Source organism: Perca fluviatilis, chromosome 23, assembly GCF_010015445.1.
Source record: "Perca fluviatilis chromosome 23, GENO_Pfluv_1.0, whole genome shotgun sequence".
NCBI lineage: Eukaryota > Metazoa > Chordata > Actinopteri > Perciformes > Percidae > Perca > Perca fluviatilis.
In genome coordinates, this window is record NC_053134.1 from 17,331,392 (window position 1) to 17,349,690 (window position 18,299).

General features: G+C 38.7%; 1 protein-coding gene across 2 annotated transcripts; it reads left to right on the top strand.

Annotated features, from left to right (window-relative positions):
- The first annotated feature begins 128 nt into the window (after positions 1-128).
- il17rel (interleukin 17 receptor E-like) lies at positions 129-17,568 on the top strand. 2 transcript variants are annotated; one of them, XM_039791852.1, is made up of 18 exons: positions 129-215; positions 5,881-5,908; positions 6,496-6,645; positions 9,543-9,649; positions 10,196-10,310; positions 10,627-10,671; positions 11,107-11,246; positions 11,726-11,797; positions 11,887-11,941; positions 12,052-12,215; positions 12,800-12,844; positions 14,092-14,149; positions 14,336-14,472; positions 14,996-15,055; positions 15,146-15,203; positions 15,903-16,034; positions 16,528-16,584; positions 17,120-17,568. In XM_039791852.1, the coding sequence occupies exons 3-18, from the start codon at positions 6,579-6,581 to the stop codon at positions 17,233-17,235; spliced, it is 1,428 nt and encodes a 475-aa protein (XP_039647786.1). In that variant the 5' UTR covers positions 129-215; positions 5,881-5,908; positions 6,496-6,578; the 3' UTR covers positions 17,236-17,568. The 2 variants fall into 2 exon arrangements, with proteins under 2 accessions (XP_039647786.1, XP_039647785.1); XM_039791851.1 differs by lacking the exon at positions 129-215 and adding an exon at positions 4,008-4,511.
- The last annotated feature ends 731 nt before the right edge of the window (positions 17,569-18,299 follow it).

An 18,299-nucleotide genomic window follows, 5' to 3' on the forward strand; every position in this document is an offset into this window, starting at 1 on the left:
GCGAGGTGCCGCGGCTGCCTTTTCCCGGATTCCCCCCCAGCTCGGCCGCGCGGGTCGACGACAGGCTCGATGGAGAAGGCGGCGGAGGAGAAGGAGGAGGAGGAGGAGGAGGAGGAGGAGGAGGACCTCAGATGGTCAACGCTTCATTCATTCAGCGCGGAGGTACAGGAGCCGCAGCCGGAGGAGAGGATGTGATGGAAACAGCTAGGCATTAGGTAAAAGCCCGCACACCCCATGGAGAGTCACTGATACCAGCTCGGCCGTCGTGAACGCGGAAATACAGTGAAGATTATCGGGTCATGTGATGCAACCAAGGATGCACACTGCAAAAAATGTTAATTCCGTATAGACTCCAGATTGATATGGATTTATAAATTGAATTTTTTTAAAGCATAAAAAATTATAATATGCCCAGTGATGTGACCTTTTTTGCCACTGTATGGCAATTTTAATTGTTTACGACATTTCCAGGGATCAACTTCAGCAGTGGCGATGACTCATTATAGATAGCTTTATTGTGAAAACAGCAGGCTACTACTACACTGGAAACAAGTAGAGATTATTAAAACACATTTTAACTCATTAATGTAAAATAAGATTTCAAGCTCAGTAGACTACAGCAGGGCGGATGGGGGGGTGGGGGGGAGTCAAACATTGAGTCAAACGTCTAACGCTTCCTTTTCTGCATTCTGGTGAATTTTTCTGCATCAATTTATGTTGCAAATGTCTTTATTTATGTAAAGGAAATTATAATAGTTTTTTTGGGGGGGTGGGTTGTACCGGCCAGTTTTGATTATTCCCCCACCCCTCCTGTAAATTACGCCTATGGACTACAGTAAATGACTTGGTGAGACTGATATTTTTTGCAGTACAGGATGAGCAACGATTGCTCATTCTCACAGTGCAGCGGTCAGGATCTGTCTATGGTCAGGATGAGCAGCTTATTACAGCGGCTGACAGGTTAAAGATAAGTCGTTATAGAAACAGCTGCTCATAAACGAAATAAATATGATATTACAATGTAATACATGATACCACGCTTACATGAAGGTTGGCAGAGGCTAGGTCATGTCAGGAATTAGTTTGATGATCAAAAGTAAAAGGAGTTTGCCCCTTTTTTTAAGTCCCTGTGGTGGCAATTTAGGAAGCCATCCGAGGGCGTCTCCTGTAGCCTATTCCAAAGTATTTCGCTCTATATAGGCTAGGCCCATCTGTTGAATAGCTTATTCATAAATAAGCAGCCGAAGGACATTACTGGTAAGGGGAAACATTTACATTTTTAATACGATGGAAATTATTAGTTTTATAAAATGTTATTTTTACTATATGTTATTATTAATCATTAATATATAATTATAAACATATTACAATGCTAATTATTTATTATTATTGTTATTTTTATTATTCATAATAAGTATTATTCTTATAATACTTATTACTTTTGTTTTGTTTGATGGCAAAGGCAAAAATAATATCTAGGAAACGGTTTTGTATTTTCTAAGTTGCCATAAGCCTACTTCATCAATTTATTTAGCCTATATACTTCTTACAGAAGGTTTATAACTTATAGGGTTATGTCTTTATTATCTGTTAATGAATTATGTCTGTACATAATGTTCTCCAGCATAGTTTCTTTAATTCGCCAGGAGGGCACCTCCAATGACCACTTATATTTTGGAGAAGAGCTGCACCAGCAAACATGACAGGTTATCACAGTGGAGGAACCACGTTATTAATGATTTACAAGAAATACCTGCAGACTTGATGACTAATCAGGCTATAAAATGAGAACTGAATTTCCAAAAGTTGTGACCGCATCCTTGATGGCTCACTATAAATAAAAAAAAAAGCAATGACTAATTATTAATGAATTACTAACATTTATAACTTTATTGTTACCCATAGAAACCCACAGCAAATGTCATGACTGTGGGGAAAACCCCAGGTATTGTAATACACACTCAATCCCAGTAGATAGAGCCATTACACAACAGGTTTAACCTGATATCACAATGACTGTGCAAGGTACCAAAGAGATTTTTTTTTACAGTGTTCTTTCAGGAAATCCTTCAAACTATACTGTGTTATAGTGCTCTTCTGTGAAATAGTAACAAAAATGACTACCATAAATAGGTCTTATATCAATAGCTCCAGGTCTGTCATATCAATATTATTTGAGTTTTCATTGAGGAACCGATTCATTCTTTATTGACAACTCCCTGACATTGTTTGTGTGTCTATTTTTATCTACGTAATTGGTTGGATTTAAGCCAGGCATGTCTCTTTCCTATGGGTTAGGCACAACAGTAGGAACATAGCTGGATAATTACTGCTATTGTAGGGCACAGGTACTTTTTTTTGCATTTACGTCATGTAAAGATAAAATCTATTTTTAAGGCCAAAAACTACAAGAATCATTTTAACTAGAATTGAGCATGATGAATGTCATTTTACTCGTTCCATTGCCTGAACTCTTTTATGGTCTTGCTTTGATGTTATTGCACAACACAGCATTTCAAAGAAGTGCAGTGTCTGACGATGAAACGCAAGTTTGCGCTTCATTGGTACTGCAGGGTCTCTGTTTGTACATCCCACACATGTACTTTTATAATGCGTCTCTCTACCTTTGTTGACTCACATGTTGCTATCAGTCAAATGCCATCCAGACATTCTAATTAGAAATGCTTGGAAGCTCAGTCATTTTCTTCCCTGTGTCATTGCCAGCATCAGAGGGATAGGAAGTTCACACATTGCCTCCAGACATTCCTTTTGGTTGTTTTTGTGGCGACTCCTCTTTGTAAAAGTCTGCTTTTGTCAGGACAAGTAGTTCAAATGAATGAAGGTATGGAATTACATAGTGTGAGAGCTGTTGATGCTTGATGTGCTTTAGTAATAGAAAGACGTGGTGCACACTATAAAAAGGTGAACAAAACATTTTTATATTAAAAAGACACTGGATGATTAATTTAACGCAGCACACAAATTAGCACATATAAGGATTTTTTTTTTTTTTATAATAACAACAGGTCAAATGATTTAATAATGGTTACACTACCTGATCTGCACCAAACAGCAGACAGACACAGTGAGCCACTAGCTGCTGAACATGGTGGAACTATTACCTGCTAAAGAGCCAGATTCTTAGGTTAGGTCACTCAGGTTAAAAGCTAAGAGCAACTATTTGACTTTGCCAGTTGGCCAGAAACACAACATAAATGCTAATGTTGCTTATCTGTATCAGCTGGACGTCAACAAGTTTGTCATATCGAATTAAAAGGTGATAATATGTCAACTGTGTTCACAGATGCTCCTAAAAAGCACCAACAAATATAATCAGTGATGGCAAGTTAAAGAAATTATCCTCTAAAAGAAAAATGTGCAAACTCCTTAAATTTTACAGTCAATAAACAGTCCTTTTAACCCCACAATGTGTTGTCCATATTAGGGCATGTAGTTGTAGCAAAATGCCAAGAGGGAGTTTTCTTTGTGGGGGAGTTAAATGTCAGAGGCCACTGTTATTGCTAACTCATGTCTCGGGTGAAAGTATTTTTGTTCTACAGAAACATAACCCGCTCCTGAACTTTTAAGTATCCAGTACTCTTTCCCAATTTCTCTTTTAAATCCCAAAAAATAACCAGCAATTATGTCAAACGTTCCTCCTTGCCCTTTGGCTTTCAAAAAGGTTAAACAGGGTGAACATGACATAATGAACATCATGCATGTATCAAGTTTCCATGTCTTAGTCATCACTTGGGATTGTTGTATTTCCCAGAAAAATATGTTCTTTCAGGGAAAGGATGCACCGGGATGTTTGGAAAAATTGAATTTTACAGTTTGAATTGAAGCAATAGTTTTCTCTGTGTGTGTGTGTGTGTGTGTGTGTGTGTGTGTGTGGTGATGACAGGGATTCCCATTTCCAATTAGTGTTTATTGCCAGTCAAATATACATTTTTGAAGTGTGTCATAAGTACCAAACAAAAACAATAAATGCAATACATGTAGAAAAAAAGAGGATGTGTAGTGTGACTTGTATGTTGCTGAAGAGTAAAAAAGAGAAATGCTTTTGGCCCCTCCTCCTACACTGAGGAATATTTAAATCCACTCTTTTCACCAGCGTGCGTTTCACTCAGTGTGCTTGGCTCTGCCCCAGTACACTACCTCACTGGATATCATCACACTCAAGACTCTTCCTCACCATCCAACTACCTGTCACACCAGGCAATATAAAGAAGAAAAAGAAGAAGAAGAAGAAGAAGAAGAAGAAGAAGAAGAAGAAGAAGAAGAAGAAGAAGAAGAAGAAGAAGAAGAAGAAGCAAAAGTAACTGATTGCAGGACCCAGAGAAGCAGAGTCGTAGAAGAAGGAGTCTAAGTTTTGGTGCCTGATTCTGGTGAAAATGATCCTGTGGGCAGCCTTGCTGATGTCTCATTGCTGTTTGGGTCTGAATGGAGCTGCAGCAGGAAAAAACTCAGGACTAGAGAGGATAGAGAAATGTAGCACCAGGTGTTCTCAGGTAAAACCACATCCTTTGGAACATTAAAAACAAAACAAGATACAAACTGTCAGACATATGCACTGACAGATTGCCTCTGTAAATATAGTCGTGTCCTATCATTACCTCCTAGTACTGCTGATGATGCTACTAATACTAGTATACAATAATACTGCTGCTTATTGTATAGTTTCCAGTTAAAAGAAATGGGATGTCTATCATAATTTATCTGCTACTACTACCACCACCAGCACCACCACCACCACCACCTGTACAGCTACAACTTATTCTACAATTAACAACCACTGTGCACTGTTTTGAGGGAAAGGGCTCTCTAAGCATGAGTCAGTGTAATTAGCATGAAAGGGCTCTTGTGAGCCAATGCATGACACATACCTCTTCCTGTGTGACTTACCCATTTGTATGAGGATACATAATGCAAAGGGGAGCATGCATATTAAAAGGGGGCTAGTGTGTAGTCCACGAAGGCTATGTATTTTTTCTTCAAATCTTATACAGTATTACTCAACTTACCATTTACTCAAGCCTAAGGAGGAAATCAAAACAGCTGCAAATGTACTTTGGTGGAAAGTGATTAGATAACACACTTACTTTTCTACCATAGAAAGAGATGACTCCTCTTTCAGTGACCTTAACAGACTTATAAACTCTAAAGATTTTAGTGGTGTCTTTTGTCTCCATGTTGCAAGTGCACAATTAAGACGGCATTCTTTTGCAAGTTGCTACATGTTTATGTACTCATGTTTACAATTCCTCCTAAAGAAAGAACAATTGGAGTATTTACCATATTTAGAAAAACCCAGAAGACACTATGACAATATGTCAGTCATCACTGGGTGCATGAAGAATTTACACAGGGCATATTTCCTGTCTGATAAATAAACAAGGCTGCATTCTACAAATCTTTGGAAGTGAGCCTATGCACATTGCACTTAATGACCCTGGTGATGCACACTGTTGCAGCTTTTGCATCACTGTGTGAATGCTGTCTGCAAATTAACTTCATATAAAGTAAGCACAGACTCTTGTTGCAGCTGGAAAAATTAAAGACAAGTGGAGTAATTGATTCATAAATAGGTTTACCCTTTGTATTTGGCTGTGTGTTGGACCATGACAAACCGCAGCAAAAAGACAAAGAGCTTGTGTTTGTGTTTTACCAAAAGGAGCAATGAGGATGTAAAAAGCTCCTGGTTGTACGGGAATCCCCCGATCTAGAGAGCTGTTACCTTTGTTCACTTTGTTATGAATTACTTTATTAATGGAACTCCTACTCAAAAGGATTCACAGAAAAGACTTACACTGTGTTTCACTCTTTCACTCTTTCTCTCTCTCTCTCTCTCTCTCTCTCTCTCTCTCTCTCTCCTTGCAGGGCCTTCACTGCAAAACCAAGTCAAACAGTGAGTATAGACATGCACTGCAGCTACATCACATCTGCACTCATGCATGCACACAGGACATGATTCTGCACAATAAAAAAGCATTTTATATCTTCTATTTAGTGATGTTGCCAATGAAACGCCATCAAGTTTTCAAGGCAGGGTTTTAAAACCTCCTGTTGAAACAAACCATTGTGAAAAAAACTGAGCAGAACACACCCAGAAAGTGTGTATTTAAAGAAGCTCTAAAGAGGTATTTTGATCTTGTGCATGACAGACCATGATGGAGGAAATGCTGTTGTTTTGCTCTTCTGAATAAAGATTAGAGAAATAAAAAACACATAGCTGATAGATCTTTTCACACTTTATGCTTGATTTGACATGGCAGCCAACTTTCCATGGAGGCACACACACAATGTGACACTTTATTGGGAGTGTGACAGGAGAAATACCCAACCAGAACATAATAAAATGTTGGTGTGACTTACTGTTCTGTGACAAGACAACATGATTGCATCAGTGTTTTCTAACTAATCAAGTATGTGTCAGTGTGGGCCCTGAAAGATGATGTGTTACATGTATTTTTTCTCTGTCCCTGTCCCGTGTAGATTGGTTTTCTCCTCTGTGTCAGGACCCCACTGAAGGGCTCAACCCGTCCTCCGTGTTCCACAACATCAGCCTCTCCACAGTCATGAGTTGTGAGGGGAGGCAAAAGTGCTCCTTACGCCTCAGAATCAAAACCACATTACATCTTACTGGTATGTAAATTTTACAACACAGCATTTCTAAAATGCTTTTTCCACTAAGTTGTCCATCTAGTTGACCTTTCTTCCACAGTGACCATTTTGAAATGTTGGACATCCACGAGTTGGGAAACCGTGATGAACAGTTACCACATATGCAAGTGGTTTTTGAAACGACTGATTGAGACATTCCTAAGTGACTAATTGAGTTTAGCAGGGACAGCATGTATGAAGTTACTGAAGCTATGGCACAGTTTTACCTTAAAATATTAACCACATCCCACCAGATTCTTGAGATTAGTTTGTTTGTAATACGTGTTTCAATTGGATATTACCCTGCACCAAAAGAGGAGAAATGCTAACGTTAGCCACTGATTAGCAAGGGATCACCTGGGTTTTGCAAAGTTAGCTGTCAATGGCCAGTAAATACATCCAAACTGTAGACTGGCTGCCTTTTAAACCACAGTGTCCGGTGGAATTGGAGTTGTTTAAATATCACATTTGACAGAGAAATACTAAGTAATGCAACCATTTTTCTACAAGCAAAAATGTTATCAGCATGACTTAAAAAATGTTAAAGCCACCTTAAAAACTGAATTTGTTTCACCCAAAAAACCCTTACATTACCCCATCACACATACGGTGATGCAGGTGACTGTTGTAGGAATAAGGTCTAATCAGTAATGGGGCCCCCTAGCCTGCAGTATTTATACGTCACTATCAGTGACTGCCTACTTTCCACACTGTCTTTATTTTCTAGAATTATAGTATGTTCTTTATAACTGACCCTCATACCGACAGAAGGTGTAACTCAATTTATTCGATTTTGTCATAATAAGTAAGTTTCAAATGCGACTTTTTGGGTTTGGTCAAGCCAATGTGGGAGAAGTCATGGTTAGAGATGGTCATCACTGATGACACATTTACTAAACTAACTTCTCTCCATGATGACTGATAATTCCATGAGACTTCTGCTTCTGCGTCATGGCTATGTTGTCAATTATATCAACTTCCTTGTTCAAAAATCTTCTTGGGTCTGTGAATACTTGGGTTCTCTCTATACTCAACAGCTCTCTGCAATCTGGTTGTGTCCCTTCGTATTTTAAACATGCAGTTGTTCAGCCACTACTGAAGAAAACCAACCTGGATACATCAATTCCCGCAAATTATAGGCCCATTTCCGAGATGCCTTTTATTTCCAAAATTTTAGAAAAAAGTGTTTGCTAAACAGCTCACTGCTGTCTTGAATACACACATATAGACACATTTTAATCTGGCTTCCGTCAGAAATACTCAACAGAAACCGCTCTTTTTAGAGTGTCCAACAATTTATTAATGTCCTCTGAAATGGGTGACTGCTCAGTTTTGGTGCTGCTGGACCTTAGCACAGCTTTTGATACAGTGGATAACAACATCATGCTTGATCTTTCAGATAGAAGTTTTTCTGTGTCACTTGGTCCCTATTGTTCAGAAACTGCTGCCCTTTTCTGTGGGGTGCCTCAGGGTTCTGTATTATGTCCGATTGTATTTGCTTCCCCTGGGACATATAATTAGCCAATTTGGAGCTATCCATTATCACTTCTATGCAGATGACATCTAGCTGTATGTCTCTTTTAACCTGGAAGAGACTGAATGCTTAAATGTTTGGCTTCCATCAAGGACTGGCTGGCAAATAACTTACTACAGCTTAATTAAAATAAGACCGAAGTCCTTATTGTTGCTCCGGACGCTACAGCTTCCAAGGTTATTCAGCTTTTGGGGTCCCTTTCTTCAGCGGTACAGTCCAAACGGAGAAATCTTGGTGTTATATTTGATCATAACATGTATTTTGAGCAACATATCAAATCACTGACCCGCACATGTCTCTTTCAATTAAGAAACATTGCCAAACTTCGCATTCTGAGCTTGAGATGATCATTCATGGTTTTATATCTTCCCGGCTTGATTACTGCAACTCCATTTTCACCTGTCTCAGCAAGTCGTCCCAGGACCGTCTACAACTGGTACAGAACTCTGCTGCAAGGCTGTTGACTAAGTCCAGCATGATGTCGCACATTACTCCAATTTTATACTCATTACATTGGCTTCCAATCAAGTTCAGGATCCAATTTAAATTTCTTGTTCTGACTTATAAAGCTTTGCATGGTCAGGCAACCATATCTCAGACCTGCTCCATCCGTACACTATGGAGGTCCATCAGGTCTTCTAACCAGGGATTGCTGGTGATCCCACGCACTTGCTTAAAAACTAAAGGTGACCGTTCCTTTGAAGCGGTGGCTCCAAACCTGTGGAAAGTCCTTCCTATTGTCTTACGTTCTGCAGTCTCTGTTGAAGCTTTTAAAAAGCAGCTGAAGTTTAAATTCGCTTTTGACTCATGTTTGTAACTTTGGGTTTTAGGTTTTAATCTTTTAAATGATTTTTATTGGTCTTTCAGTTATGTTTTCCTTGCTTATTTTCTGTTGGATCTTACTGTATTTTTACAAATGTTTATCATGTGAAGCACTTTGTGACTTTGTCTGTAAAAGGTGCTGTATCACATAAACAAATTATTGTTATTATTAATTGCTGTTTTCTGTTCCTGATTTCGCACATAGACTTGATCTGATAAGGTGTGGGTCAAAACTCACATGCTGGCAGATATTTGCAGCACACTATAATAATCTCTATGGATTTCTTTACTGCCCGGGCTGACATGGGGAAATCCCTTTGATCCTAATTGATACTTTAGTCCACTCAGCCAACATAACGTGACACATGCTGTCCTTCCTGTATGACATTTAAAGTTAGGCTGACTCACACTGAAATACACGAATGGTTAACTATCTGGTTAACAGTGACAGTGAGTTACTGTTTGACCACTGTGTCTTCAAGCCACCTTCTGGCTTCTGACTTTGATATATTTTTCTCCCCAGAGTCCATCCATGGTGTGTCCATCTGCACCGCCACAGCAGGGATGATGGAAAACTGCCAAATGTTCACCTTCAAAAGAGCGTCGAGAGAAAGAATGTCTGGAATGCAGGTACTGTACATGGTACCACAGGCATCATTTAACTTTTTGACTTTGTAATAATTTGTGTGATGCAAGAGTAACTTTTCTGTTAGAGTACACTTTCCAAAATGTCAGATGACAGATCAGTAATGACTTTATAGTTTAAAAATGCAATTATTCTGATATGTGGTGCATTTTTATAAACCATATTTAAGCTCTAAACTCTCAAAATCCAGACAGAACAGGTGATGGCCCAGTGGATATGATACATGCCTTTGGTGTGGGAGATCTGCATTCAATTCCCACTACGATATGTCAACCAATGTGTCCCTGTGCAAGACACTTAACCCGTAGTTGCTCCAGAGGTGTGCAACCTCTGACATATATAGCAATTGTAAGTCGCTTTGGATGAAAGCTTCAGCTAAATGACATGTAATGTAATTTAACAATGAAAGTTTCCGAATCACTTTTTTGTAGGTTGATATAGTCTTAACACATAAAGTACAGTTTCCACGATGACATTTCTAAACCATGGCAGAAGTGTGACAGTGTGTGTTTTTATTTGTTCTCCTGAAGGTGGAAGTTGAGAATGATTGCACCGACATTTCTCCGAGCCAACATGTGCAAGTGACAGTGAAAACTGTGCCAAGCTACTGTGGTGTGACCTGGACAAGAACTTATGAGGCTCCAGGTGAGAACATGTGCCATTCTTGCATAATAATGCAAACACACACTCATGGGAGGACAACTGTTAACATAGAAAATCAAGCAGCTGAAGAGGGATTATATAAATAAATTAAGTCAATAATTGGTGTTGTGTAAGCTCCCAAGAATTTCCTTGTAATTGATTGAAATAGGTAACATTATGAGGACTTTGATCACAGTTATGTTAAGATGAAGGTAAATGATTTAATAAAAGAAGTCTTTAAAACGTTAACTCACACATTTTGTCTTGCTGTAATCTTTATCCCCATGACAATCAGTAGCATTGTTAAATTTTTCCACAGAATGCAGCAATGAAGATTTGCGAAGTCATGTCCCAGAATGCATCAGTGAGTACATATTTGTTTCTTAAACCATTGAGGCAATGCATCATTAAGTCTAACATACAGTATTATAAACCAGTGGCCTGCAACCTTTTTGCCTTTTAAGCTTTTAAAACAAATCTAAATCTAGTTACGACCTCTTGTAGGTTGCATGTGTCAGTTAGCCCGAAGCAATTAAATCAAAGAGTGACTTACTCCTCTAAGATTGTTTTATTTGAATTCATTCTAGAGGCCTGAAGAAGTAAAACTATCCAGTATTTAACAAGAAAAAAGCAAAGATTGAAGATAAGCCAGGAAGATTTCTTTTTCTGACCCCTCAGATTTATCTCGTAGCCCCTTAGGGAGTACCAACACTCAGGTTGGAAACCTAATGTTGGCCCTCACTTGTACCTATGACCGAGATGAAAATCTCTCACTAACATTGATCTCTGTCTCATTCAGCTGGGAGGCTATCGTATGATGTAAACCCAGAGAGGAAGGAGCTGAGTGTCAGTGTGTCAAACATGCTGGAAGATCACGACTACCTCCTCCGCCTGTGCCATAAGGATTTCATCTGCATTGGCACAGGGGCCAATACACTGGTTAGTCCCTCAGTTTGTTGGAAACTGAGAATCAGAACGACTTTTTGTATTGAATATTGAATATTGAATATGAACTCACATGTTTGTAATACCATTATCTTCACTTAAAATAGGCAGGTTCCTATTAGAATGAAGCATCCTTCCTAAACATAAGCACTCTGACTATCCCTACAAATGAGTTTTGTCTGCTTACTCGCTGACTCACTTAATTCAAGTTCTCAGAGGGCAAAGGTGAATGTGACTAATGCAATGCTGTCGTCTGATTGCATAATTGATATGAAGAAGTATTCACCACTTTATGAAAGTCTTAGTAGGGATGCCCAGTTTAATATCTCTTGGGAATCTGGCAGTGAAAAAATGTGGCTAATCAATCATTTGACTCAGGAATCCCCAAGAATTGTCAAACACAAACCCATGCTCACAAACACGCATGCCAAAGAAAGATGGATTACTGATATAAAGCTTTGTTTACCTTCCAGATAAAGAAGGGGGAACCCGTGAAGAGCGCCACCCTCCCTTACTCCCGACCTTTGCCCTGCCTCTGCATTGAGGTAAAGCTTCTGCCAACACTCCTGGTTTTGAGCACTTATTATCATTTCTAAGAAAAGGGATTGAACTTTGCAAATAAATTCCTTTAAAGGGTTGGTCAACTGTAATGGATGCCCCCAGAGTCCAGGTCTGCCCCTTCAAAGACCGTAAGTACCTTGATTGCTTTTAGTCACGAAAAGTAAACCAAGCGTGTGCTGTAGTATTTCAGAACTGATACCATATCATTTGTAAATATTGTGACCTCCCCTGCGTGCAGGTCTTGAGGAACTTTGGTCTGGCATTAACTTTGACCCACTGGAGGAGACGCTATCATGGGAGCCCACCTGTCCAGTGACTGCTGTGGTTGTGTTGTGTCAGAAAAGAGAGGACGGCATCTGTGTGGATTTGCTTCATGCCTCACAGAATGTCAGCAGAGAAAAGGTACACACACCAATGTTGAAACCGCAGTTGTGTTTACTTTGCTTGGTTTCTGGTCAATAATAATTTGAAGGTGGTGTTTACGTGATAAGCAAAGTACAAACTCATTCTGACGATGTCTCACTCAATGACAAAAAAAATGTATAGGGTTTTTTTGCGCCAGTAACACTTTTTTTCATCTTGTACACATGGTATGATGTCAAAGATCAATTGTATACAATGGAACCTCTTGCATAAGCGCATGTAAATGTTGTTCTTGCAAACAGTGCAGTTGCAAGAACAAAGGGAGAGCCTGCACACCTGTTAATCCTTAAAGGGAACTGAAATTGTAAATTGATTAGAGATCGTCATCGCATAACACATGAGGCCATGTCACTTGAAAAGAGAATTCTCTAAATAGCCAGTGATGCAGAGAGTCTCCAATCTGAAAGCTGAATCCAGCTGACCTATAAAGAAACTAAGTCTGAACCTAAACAAAACCCTGAAGCCTAGGGTCTAGTCAGTCTGATCTAAACTAAATACTTAAAGTGTTGCTTTGTGTTTTTATTAATAACTATCATCTATCAACATCAATCTTTGCTTTTCAGATATCATTTTCTAAAGTGGATCCACACCCTCAGCTCTGCATGAAGGTAATGATCACTTGTTCCCTTTGGCCCTTCACGAGTTTCACTGTAGAAAAACAATGGGGTTGACATAAATCATGTTATTGTTACCACAATATTTGACTAGGCCGTAATTGTGTCTGATTCCGGTAAGATGACCTTTCCACCTGCTGTGGCAAATGTGCAAATGTTGTTTTTATGAAGGCAGCATAGCAGAACTTGGTTTCAGCTCAAATAACTTGGCTGTAGGTTAAAGGAATAATTCAATTTGTTGGGAAATACACTTATTTCTTGCCTAGAGTAGGATGAGAAGATTTATACGACTCTCATGTTTGTTCGTACGTTAAATATAAAGCTACAGCCAGCAACTGGTTAACTTAGCTCTGCGCAAATAAAAATAGCTAGAATACTTCTGTCGAAGGGTAACAAAATTAACCTACCAGAACCTCGAAAACTTGTTTATTTAAATCAAACCAAAGGAAAAAACTGCATGCTGCAATTTTATTGGGGTTTTTGTGCCAGACTATTTCTTGGCTGGGTAGCCTACATTAACGTTAACTTCATTAAGTCTATCTGGTTGCAAGCTTTAGAGGTGATGTTAGGCAGATTTTGTTACGTTTGGACATAGCCAGTCTAGCTGTTTCCCCCCGTTTCCAGTCGTTTTGCTAAACTAAGCTAAGCTAGGCTAAGACACCTGTTTGTAGGTGTCAAATAGGAAGCCAGATACTGGATGGCCAGTTAGCTAATGTAAGCTACAAAGTGACAGAGCTACAAAATGGGATATAAATTGGATAAAAAAACAATCAAATGCCTCTGTTTGGGAATAATGCTAGTAGCATTTTGTTTGCTACGCCAGTTTATTTCTATATGAGGACAGCCCACAGTGTATTATATTATCATGCTTTTACTGCAATGTTACTATGGTAACCACAGTAAAAAAAACAAAAAAAAAAAGACAAAAGAAAAGGGAACGCTGTGTTCAAACAGTCTTCCTTTCTAGCTAAATTCAGCAGTGAGAGTTAATTGGTAACCTTAACACAAAGCAGAAGTATTGCTACTATTGTTATCTGCAGTTTCTTTATACTTTGTGTACTAATTTACAACAGTGGTTAGACAGTTTACTGGAACCATAGGCCTATATACATTGCATAAAATGGGTTTTATAGGCTCTCTGATGAAAATTCTCACATTTAGATTCCTTTCTTAGAACTATGAGTTTCATATAACTGTTGGATGAAGAGCGCTACAAAATATAATTGTACTATGTTCTTCAGTTCACTGTAGGCTCTCAGTCCTGGACCAGGTGCCCCTTTGCTAATGCCAGATTCCAAGGTACTCCTTTTTGTCATTATCTTATCACAAATATCTTTTGATTATGGCTGCATCAGGCAATATACCTCCATTTTAAAGTTGTTTTAGAGCCATATTTTGATTATATAATGAAGATAATGACAGACATCATGTAGTGTCGTGTTGTAAAATTGGTCATTATAATGATAGTTGTGCAACAATTTCCAGCGTGGGAGATGATTGTGACGAGACAACAAGGTCGGGAAGACATCAAGATGTCTTCACAGGTCACTGCAACGTTTTCTGTAGGGCTGTGTGCTAAGTCCGAAGGCTCTACTGTGTGCGACACACACACCATGCATGTGGTAGGTATCACATAAAACATAGTATATATTCATACTCATCAAACATGTCAATGACCCTTTGTGCACTGTATGAAAAACATCTGCATTAGTTATATGAATAAGTTGTAACAATGTGCTTGCAATGATTACATAGCCGCGTCTTGCGGCTGATTGTTTGTTATATATTTCCTTTTCATTGCTGCTGTTTTCTCTAAGGTGGTATAGCTTCAAACCACTATTTGTATTCAACAAAGCAATTAAAGCTAATTACACCTTCAATCAAAGTGTATCTGCCAACATAACATGCAAAAACAGGTTTTCTCGGTAGTTGCAGGGAGTCGCTCATTTATGTCTTTGTAGTTGAAATGACACTGTAATGTAATACTCCATCAAGCAATCATCTCTGAATAACAACTGAACAGTAGCATCGCTGATAACACATAGAAGAGACAATAACAGCAAAATAGAAACCACGACAACTTCCATAACAACAACCCAGTTAAATTTTCTAAGCGTATATTGTTTCCTTTTTTCTCTTTCTCAGACAAAACACAAAGCTGTTGGCTTAAACTTGGCAGGGGAACTATGCAACTCTTGTCTCCAGGTATGTTTGCGTCCTCAATAGATCTTTTAACTGCATGTTCCCTTACATTTAGACATACAATGCCTTTAAATACACAATGTATTTGTATAGGTGAAGAGGCTCGATGTGAAGTTTTCTGCCACGGTCATTCACTGTCTTGAGCAATCCAGTAAGTATGGTTCTACTGCTCCTTAAAAACTAGAGATCAATGTATCATTTTCTTCTATTGTCTTCTGTTTTGGTCCCATCCTGTGTGGTCTATCCCAACTTTTTTCCTTTCTTTCTCCTTAAATATTCACAACCTGAGGCGCATCAGTTTGAAGTGCAAATAGTTTTTTTTTTTTTTTTAAACGTGTTTTGAATCAGTAATGGACCATATGTTCACTGTAACACAATCTAATAGGGTAATCACAAACGCATGTTGCACATTGCCCTAAGTGGTTTCTTGGCTTCTGTTATGAAAGGATTCTCTGAAACCAGCATCGTGTACTCCACTTTAATTCTGTGATCAATGATAGATAAAACCTTTATGTACAAACATAAGTGCTCTGCAGAAAGTAAAGAAGACCGTCTTTGATACATTTGAGCTCCAATTTCTTTATGCATAATTGAGAACTAAAAACATTGAGAAACTGTAGGGAGCAGAATGCATACTGGCTGTATCATCTTTCAAAAGTCTGATAAACACAGAGAATTGTTTTGTCATCAAGATGTTCAATGTGAAGCTAGAGCCAGTAGCCAATTAGCTTAGCTTAACGTACGGACTGGAAACAGGGGGAAACAGCTAGCCTGGCTCAGTCTAAAGGTGAATAGAATCTGCTTACCAGCACCTTTAAAGCTAACTCATTACTGTAAATTCTCTTCACAGATCAATCATCACTCTGCAGAGCTGTCATCTCCAGTCAAGCCTCTTGGGACTTACCTTGGGTCATTGTACCTGCTGGTGTTTGCCTCTGTGGCATCATCATAAACACTCTGGTGCTCCACATACTGTTAACTGGTATGTAGAAAATTACGCTATCAAGCTTACCTGCTGTGTTGTCTTCTCTGTTGACACATTGTTATGGAAGCACACCAAAATTATTTTGTCCATCCTTCAAACTGACAGACTTTGTTGCACACTATTGTTTAAGGCTTAAACAGCGCAGACTTGGCATGAGGAAACCACAATTATTAGTGTGCTAATTTTAAAAATAGTACAGTCACACACCATGTCAAAATAATAATACACTGCTTGCTGTGCATAAGTAATGCTTGTGATTAGGTGATTATATTTCCAGATATGAAAGTGTTTGCAAAGTGTGCAACATTAGTTCTTTGTTTGATTGATGGGCTGGGTATGGACTTTATGTATAACTTCCTCTGTGAATGGTTTACAGTAACCTAAAATTTGCAAGTACAATGGATGTGTCGGTTAGTGCTAAATGCACAACCCATTTGAATAAAACGAGCCACTGAATTTGTCATCTGATTTCCACTGTATTTTATTTTAGTGTATCAGAGGAGGAAACAAAAAAGAAATGGAGGCTGTATCTCTGAAAAGCAAACAGGTAAGATTATCACAATTTTGGTAGTCTATATCGACGACGTTTCATTTCTGGGATTGTTCAGGTGCCGCCGGAAATTGCGCCGGATGTCCCTCATTTCAGCCGGACGTCCGTTACCTTCCGCTTTCTTGGTGTTGGCATTCCGGTGGATTTACGAGGACTATGGTTAACTGCTCCTCAGATCTCTGCAGGGTAAATCCAGACAGCTAGCTAGACTATCTGTCCAATCTGAGTTTTCTGTTGCACAACTAAAACAACTTTTGAACATGCTCCACCAAAACAAGTTCCCGAGGCTATTTTGCAGAGGCACCGTAGCTCTGTCTGGTGCTTAGTACAGCCCAAGACAATTGTGATTGCTTTAAAGAAATGCCGATAAACCAGATCACGTTTTTCTGTTGTGCTGTGTGGACTAGCCAGACCCTCCGCAGCAGCGCTATGGAGGAAGGTCTGGCAATGCAAGACTACAATTTTGGTGACTGCATAGCATGTGCATTTTTTTAAATACCTAAAAGCTGAACCTAATCCTTTGTTTTGACAGATCCTGACTGTGTGGTCCCTGTATTACAAACTCAACCTGTTCTCCATGGAGGGGTCCTCATACCTGATTCACCACAGTGTGGGAACACCGAGAAGGCCAACCTACTCTCTGACTGACCAAACAATGGTGCTCCGGTCAAAAGCAATACATGTAATGTACAGTATAAAACTGTAAAGTTGTTACACAAACCAAATGAGTTCTCTGTTGAATGCAGTGTAATGTTGGGACAGATATTTTAAATGTTATGTATGTTACTGTATATTTGCTGGTTAGTATGCTTGTTATAGTTATTGGCTGTTTTTTTATGTGTTCTGTTTGTGTTGGAAGTTAATGTGTATGTTGTCTTTTTTTTTTACTTAAAATGTTCATTTAGCTTGCAGCTAAACGGTCAGTTCCGGGTCCTAATTTAAATTTATATTTTCAATAAAAATGCAAAACATGAAATAAAACCTGCTGCTTTCTTTGCATTTTTTTCCCTTTTTTTTTTTACAGTTTTTAAAAAATTATGTTTTTTCATAATTAACATTTGCCCATACATTTAAATCTTAGATAATTGTATTAGTAGCAAACAACAGTCACAGCCATAAATGTGGCACATCACTCACAGCGTTACATAATATGACAATTGGAAATGATACAGCAAACAGGAATCACCACATCTGACCCTTAACCCTAAGAGCACAAACCAAACTGGTATTTATTGTATTGTACTGCAAGGTGTTTGTTTGATTTTTATCCACACCCTATTCCCATAGGCAACAGGTTTCCAAGAAACTCTCTGGGGCTCCAACACTTGTTCCAACAAGCCAGTACTGCTGTTTTCTATTTCCTTTTAAGTACTCCACTTCCTTAATACGTTTGCATATGTTTCTTAAATTCACATAATTCTGCTGTTTATAAGTCCCCATGAACCATTATAACCAGAAGGAAAAAAAAAAAAAGTATTTATGGGAGCTCATAACACATGTCAAGTGACTGTAGTAACACATGTTATTAAAGGTCCAGTGTGTAATGTGTTTAGTTGTTCATTATCAAAATCTGTGTTGCCCGTTCACAAACTTCACAGTCCTTTTTCATGAATATTTACCTCCACCATCAATTGCAAGTATTCCTTTTGGCTTGAAATTTTACATTTGCATTTGCATGAACTGGGGTAGACGCTCCATATTCATGCGCCATC

Coding starts and splice junctions, on each gene's coding strand:
- il17rel (XM_039791851.1), top strand. CDS start 4,395: ATGATCCTGTGGGCAGCCTTGCTGATGTCTCATTGCTGTTTGGGTCTG. Junction 11,942..12,051: donor GGTCTGCCCCTTCAAAGACC/GTAAGTACCTTG, acceptor CCCTGCGTGCAG/GTCTTGAGGAACTTTGGTCT. Junction 15,056..15,145: donor TATGCAACTCTTGTCTCCAG/GTATGTTTGCGT, acceptor GTATTTGTATAG/GTGAAGAGGCTCGATGTGAA.